Below are 6,951 nucleotides of genomic sequence, written 5' to 3'. Positions count from 1 at the left end.
CGCCTCACCCCACTGAGCTAGGTCAAGCTGCTGCCTACTGGATTTCACCAACATACCTCACTGCCAAGCTGTAGCAGCCCCTGTTCCCGGCCTACACACGGCTCTGCACTGGGAATGTCACCTGAACCTACACGGTTAATCCAGCCCCTCGCTTTCACACAGCTCTGCCATGCAAAGGCGGGGGGTGCGTGGGAGAGAGAGAAGAGATTCGTGCCTAGCCGTATATTGATCCACTGCTTCACCTAAATCTCTAGCCCTCAAACGCTGCACAGATAACGGAGCCTTGAAGACTTGCACAAGGGCACGTTTCTACAACTGCTGCTTCCTGGGAAAGGTGCACGTGCCTCAAACTGCAGGGCTGTTGCCGTCAGGATACAGCTGTGAATGGGCTCGGCCCTTTCAACTCACTGATGGAAAGGAAGGGCTAATGGAAGGGTTGTTTTCTTGGAAACCGACAATGCTGAAAACGGGTCTGGATGGGATTATTTCTCAGGGAGAGAAATCCATCTGCCCTTGGAAAGAAGCATGCTAAAGCTGTCTGTATCTATAAAGTGACAATATTTAATTTTATACAATGTGCTTTATTAAACATTTCAATTGTATATTGGTTAGTGTTAAACCTATTGCTGGGAGGTGTTATTTACCTGCCTCTGCTTGATATTTGGGTTAGTACTAGCTTTTTACTCTGCTCAGCAAAACAAGACTCAGCTCCGAGAAGACCCTGCTCTCCTGACCAGGCACTTGGGCTTTGAAGTTCTTAGTAATTTTTTTTGTGGAATTGCCCACAAATGAGGTTCTTAGAGAAATAGAAATTTCTGCATGTTTTTGTTGCAAAGCCATCTCTGCTTAATATTCAGCTGGACCACTTTTTTTTAATTCAAAACCAAACAGGGGATGGGAGGGAGTAGTTTATTTCTCTAACATGCAAAAACCCTAGCCCTCTCAGGGGTTACCATTTCAGAGAGAATTTTGCACAGCTCAATTTAAAATGTAGTAGCTGACGTACAAGAGAAAAACTAGATCATTCTCCCAGACATCGCAAAAATGTCAGTCTAGCTCTGTAACTTTAATACCGTCACCTTTTAAAACCACTAGGGTAGGATACAGGGCAGTTGCTCCAACTAGGTGTTTAAGGGGATGACTTCTGCGTTGCTCAGACGTGAGGGGCTCAGTGAGCAATAAGCCATTGTTAGAGTAAAGGGACCTGATAATGCAGTTTAAGAGAATAATTTAACATAGCCAGCATTAGATGCAAGTGCTGTAATGGTGTTTAGATGCTTTGTACATTTTACAGAGGTGTCACTGGCTGCAGAAGTTAACCCCATGACTTTGCTCCTTCTTCTAGGTGCTCTTTAGGGGTGTTAAGCTTAAAATCCAGATCAGATGCTAATTGCATTTCCACAGATTCTGCAACAATCCAGTACTCAGTGCCCAGCTGAATACAATAAGCCAAGATAAAGGCTCAGAAGTGCTCTAAAGTAATAAAAGTTTACACTGATCATCAACTTGCAACTCCACTCCCCCACCCTCAGTGGCCCTGCTGCAGTCTCTCTCTGGTCAGATTATTGCAGCCATCTGAATGGAGGGAGAAAGTTCATTTTGTGGGCTGGCCATCCTTTCCCTCTCTCCAGATGGAAAAAATAAAGCCAGATCCCCTGCTCATCTCTCCTCTGCCATCAAAGCTGTAAAGCAGGATTGGAATAGGATACCATGCTGCAGCCAGGGGTGGCACGGGAGCTTTCCCAGGCAGGATTTCAGCAGGATCCTGGCTGCTGCAACAGATTCAATATGTTGACAATTTATAGCAAGCTTTAAAAAGGCGGGTATTGTCCAGCCCAGTTCCCTTGCCACTGGACCCAGGGCTTTTAACGCAGTGTCAGTCAGAACTATTTGGGTTGCCAGGGACTCTTGGGTGATCTTGTCCATCCCCCCAGACTACCACTGAAGTCTCAGCAGTAGAGGCCAGATGACAAATGCCTGCATAGCATCAGAGGAGAAGGAATGTGACAGGGGCCAGCCGTCCTTCGTCACTGTACAAACATCTGACTGCCATATGCTCCCCATACTTCCCTCTCCAAACAATGGCCCAGGTGGAGCCTGTCAACCTGCCACAATCACATCCATTCCCACTGATTTACCTCATCGACTACAGTATCCACACATGTCCATCCCACGTGCAGCCCTTTAATACCCCTCACTTCCCCACTTGCTGCCACATTTTACGCTGGAGGGTCGGGACAGCTTTGGGAGAACTGGTAATGGGCTACAGAGGCTCACGCTGAAGCTGCTGGTTCAGAGCTAGCCCAAAATTGTTTGGGCCACTTGAGAGGGACTCTGATCGGGGTCTAAGAGGAGCAGTTTTTTTGGGTAAGAGGCCTGGCACCCACTGGCATCATACCCCCCTTCAAATGCCCATCGGTCACTGTCACAAGCATTTCAAACTTAAATAGAAAAAAAAAACCTTTAGAATAGTCAACATTTATTAAAAGTGCAATAAAAATAAACTGTTTTCTTGTCCCTGTGACAAACGACTGAAGACGCCGGCCGGTAAATACAGCCCCGTTCCATCGGTGTTCTCTTTGTTCAACCCCTGCAGTGCTGGGAGAGCAGCTACTCCAGCACTGCAAGCCACTGCCCAGCACATCCCTTAACCCACACAGCCAAGGAAGAACGTTTCTTTTTTCCATTATCAGCTGCCCAAGACAGGCTCTCCTGGTTTCGGCCCTGACATTCAGACCCTGGGCAATGTCACGTAGCAAGGAGTCCGGCAGAAAAGGAGGTTCTTTGGCAGAGCGGTTTGCAGGCCCAGGGCTGCAAGAGCAGGAAGTGCTGTCAGTGAAAATTGAGGTGCGCGAACAGAGCCGGAATATTAACATTCCAAAGCATGCTCTCTCTTTTCTTCTTCGCGGTGCTGTACAAATATTAATCATTGCCCACAGCTCCCCTATTTCGTATGCATAGCATTAGGCTCAGCAGACAAACATGGGGAAACTAACACAGAGCATCCAGCAAGACAGCAATAGAGTCAGGAAGAGAACTCAGCAGAACTCTAAGCCCTAATGTGCTGATGGTACATGGGATGTTGCCCTCTGGTTGCTGAGTGCACAGATAAGTTACCTCCCTACTGCTTTTACCACCAGCTACAGATCTCTTTTAGCTCCCGCGGCAGAGGCCTGTGTTGGTAGAGATGAGGGTTCTCACGCTGGCTCCTCACTCATGTGCGTGTCAGAAACTGTGCAGCATGGGGATTTTGCTACCAGACAGACAAGTCCACTGCTCCACACTGCTTCTCTGCATGCTGCAATAGCAAAGGTTGCTCCAGGGCCAGGAGCTAGGCGCTTTGGCAGATTGCATAAGTGCCCAAGCCTAGCACAGCAGAAAGGAGGTGCATTTTCTAAAGGAATGAGGGCATTTACACAGCGGCTATTTGCACTATACCTAGGTCCAGTCCACATGCCCAGTCCATCTCTTCCATGGCAGTGGAGTTAACCCAAGACTCAGTTTAAACACCTCTAGCTGAGACACGACCGACCTCATGAAGCCGTGAAGTGCAGCAACACCCCGGTGATTGTCCTGAGCAGACAAAGCTCCTAAACACGTTGTCATTTTATTTTAACTTTTTACAAAACCAATTTCTTTAAAAATTAAATTAATTTCTTTTAAACAAAAAAAAAAATTAAAACTGAGCTTTTATGCCCTACAAACATCCAGAGGCACTTGCACATAAATATCGGCCTACGTGAAAAAGGGACCGGGAAAGGTCGCTCCTGTGAATAAGTTAGATTGAGGCGTGTTCCCGAGGCGAGGACTCTGCCCTGCTCAGATGCTTTCGGCATTTTGGTTCCTCGCTGGATCCAAGGTGCTTGAAGGGGTGCGGAGGCGCAAGGGTCGAGGGAGGCAGCGGTGACAGAACTTGGCAAGTGTGGACGTAAACACTGTAAATCCTAAGATCCAAAACGAGAGGAGAGAGGTGGTGTCAGCTATTACGTATAACGGAGTGGGACACACACAGGAGAAAGACGATGCTCCCAGTACCCATGTGAATGTCTCTCTCACTGCGGGATGCAATCAGAGGGGTGACTGCAGCTCAAGCAGACATACCTGCATTAGCAGGACTAAAACCAGCAATATAGATGTGGTGGCATGGCTTTCAGCAACACAAGTAGGTACCCAGGGTTCTAGATGCCTGCGCTGAAGTCCATGTCTACTCACGCTGCAATCCCACCAGACTGCAGTGTAGACAAACCCTTAGAGTCTACACTAGGGAAACAACCTCAGCTCGCATTGTGGGTCTCAGTGTAAGGCAGTTTTCAAAAAATATATTTTTTTTAAGCCTTGCCCCATTTCTCCCCAGCCCATCACCAGCTGGGCACTGCCCAGGAGCTGCACAAACATTTTTAAGGTCTGTTAAACTGACTCAGAACATAGCTGGTTTTCCCTGGGTAGATGGGGCCATGCACTTCATGTCGTCGAACAGGGACTAGAGCCAACAGAACCCTGGTGGGGTTTAGTGCCAACCTCAGAGAATGAACGTACCTGTGCAGCCTCCATCCAGCTCCCCTTCCGGCCCATTTATCTCCCTGCATTATTCAACCCTGAAACCTTTGAGCTTTTGATGTTCAGGTTCTCGTAGACTGTGGCTGAGTCATCGTCGTCGACCCTGGAAAGATACGCAAAGCCTTGCCATGAGTAACCTTCTTACTCTTCATTCCTTCCTCAGAGCAGGTTGCCTGGAGGCGCTTGAGCAGAATTCCAAGCCTTCCCCCCGCACAGCCTGGTAGACGGCAAGACCGGGAATTACCCCAATGCCCGTTTACATCCACACACTTCATGCCTGCCGTCCCTCAGACATTTAACGTACACACAAACTGGGCCCTGAACATTCATCCAAGATGCAAGCCTTTATATATGCATCCAACACTGGGATGTGATCGGAGTGAGAATATCACCCATACTTCCTAAAGGTCTAAAGACAGGGCTGCATGAAAACGATGGACCTTCTGGAGGGGGGAGGTGGATAGGAACCTGGATCCAGATCTATTTTTGCAAACCAACCTTTTTGTTCAGAATGGGTCCAACCAAAATCCCAGATCCAAGTAACCCCGAACTTCACTTGAAATCCAGCCCCGACTTTGTGAAACAATACGCGATACGCAATATTCAGGAAGGAGGGAATAGTTTTCTTTGGCTTTGTCCCACCTGTGATCCCTCCCTATCTTCACCTTGAGATTCATTTAGAGTTTCAGATTCAAACGCAGCCAAGAGCTCCAAGTGAAACTGCCAAGATTTTGAATATTTAGACAGGTGCCATCGGCCCAGCAGGGTCCATCTTGGATGAGTGAGTGGAGATACTCAAACCCTGCCCCTCCCATTCAGAAATTCCAAGGCCAGAAGGAACCACTGTGACCCTCTCGTCTGACCTTCTGCATAGCACAGGTCAGAGAACTGCCCTAAAGTCATTCCTTTTAAACTAGAAAATCTCTTTAAAAATGGTGGTTTTCAACCTGCAGTCCATGGACCCCTGGGAGACCACAGACTATGTCTAAGATTTCCAAAGGGGTCGGCACCTGTGTTTGGAATTTTTTTTAGGCGTCCGCAAATGAAAAAAAAAAAGATCAAAAAACCACAGCTTTAAAACAAAAAAAGTTACCAGTGGTGGGAAATCCATTGCTTATATGGGACACTCTCCCTGCTCATCACTCTCTTATCTAAAAGAAGAGAGATCAGTGTAGAACTTCTACTGTCCACAAAGGGCCTCAGTAGCACTGGATGAAGTGTATCCACCTAATGCTTTTTCACATGAAAAATGCAGACCCGGCAACCGGGAAACATTTGGCAAATTCCTGTTGGTTTCGCCAAATTGCTTCGGTGGAAAAAGACTAAATAAATAAAATGAAAATTGAAATGTTTCATTTGGACATTTTCCAAACAAATGGCCTTGGGTTTTTCAATTGGAACACCTGAGATTTTGTTTTTAAAATTCAACGTTAAAAAACACTTGAAATCCAGTGTTTTGGGTGCCCCCAAATTAATTTTTATTTTATTGTTCAGAGTTCCCAGTGAACTGAAAAGTGCATTATTCACTCAGCCCTTTGCTTCTCTGGGCTCAGGCTCACCTCTCCCTGCAACTCATCCTGCCTACACGCCCACTCTCTCTTTCTTGTGCTCTGTGCTATATTATTGCTACTCTCCTCCCCTCCTTCCTCTCTCCCGCGGCTCATGGGACATTTCCAAGAAAAAGGGGCTTAAGTAATTGCCGACTGAACATCCCTATGGTAGCTGCAAAAATGGGATAGACCAGCAGGCCAGGGCCTTGCTATGTTTGATAAATATTTACATGGCCAGTTATAGCCATTCTCTTCCCGCTAGTGCGCTTAAAAGCGGTCCCAGGTGGAAGGAAGCAGCTGCGTGAAAGATGGCGGCCACTGGGAGCTATGGTCATTCAGACCCATCTGCTCCCCGTCCAGTCAGTAATCTCCCTCCCTCCAAGCAAACTTACACAGAGACACGTGGTGGGGGCGGCTGCCCTTTGGCTCTGGCTTTATCCATAGGAGGGTGCCGGATATTCAGGTAGTCTCGCTCTTTCCTCTTATTCCTCTGAAAGAGAGAAAGCAAGGAGATGAAACTTCCACCAGAGGCAAGAATGGAGGCACTGTCTGCAGAGCAGATCTTCTGCCCTACAGGCAGGTAGCAAGAGGGGTGAGTTAGAGGTATGGAAGAGGTTTTCCCACAGAGACATTTCCAGAGCACTGGGGAAGAGCCCAGCTTCCCACGTCCGAGATGCTGAAGAGAAGAGCGGAGGTGAACACAGCTGGAAGGAGACATGATCCTGAGCCCCAGTCCCCTAGCCTCTCTTCGTAAGAGCATCACCTGGCATTTCCTCTTGCTACAGAGGAGGATGTGTTTGGAAACTACATGGGGCTACTCCAGGTGCACAGCAGACCCCAGACC

The 6,951-nt window shown here is 47.7% G+C and overlaps 1 protein-coding gene across 6 annotated transcripts in view; it reads right to left on the bottom strand.

The window, feature by feature from the left end:
* Positions 1 to 3,588: 3,588 nt before the first annotated feature.
* LOC144276781 (tyrosine-protein phosphatase non-receptor type 11-like) overlaps positions 3,589 to 6,951 on the bottom strand; it is an 82,784-nt gene continuing 79,421 nt past the window's right edge. For all 6 annotated transcript variants that reach the window (XM_077837101.1, XM_077837100.1, XM_077837102.1 and 3 more), the window contains 3 exons: positions 6,500 to 6,597; positions 4,537 to 4,660; positions 3,589 to 3,944 (listed from right to left, as the gene is read on the bottom strand). In XM_077837101.1, the coding sequence (XP_077693227.1) occupies positions 4,573 to 4,660; positions 6,500 to 6,597 (186 nt within the window). In that variant the 3' untranslated portion in view covers positions 3,589 to 3,944; positions 4,537 to 4,572. The remainder of the gene's footprint in view (positions 3,945 to 4,536; positions 4,661 to 6,499; positions 6,598 to 6,951) is intronic.

This window comes from Eretmochelys imbricata, chromosome 18, assembly GCF_965152235.1.
Source record: "Eretmochelys imbricata isolate rEreImb1 chromosome 18, rEreImb1.hap1, whole genome shotgun sequence".
NCBI lineage: Eukaryota > Metazoa > Chordata > Testudines > Cheloniidae > Eretmochelys > Eretmochelys imbricata.
This window is presented reverse-complemented; position numbering and strand designations above follow the sequence as displayed.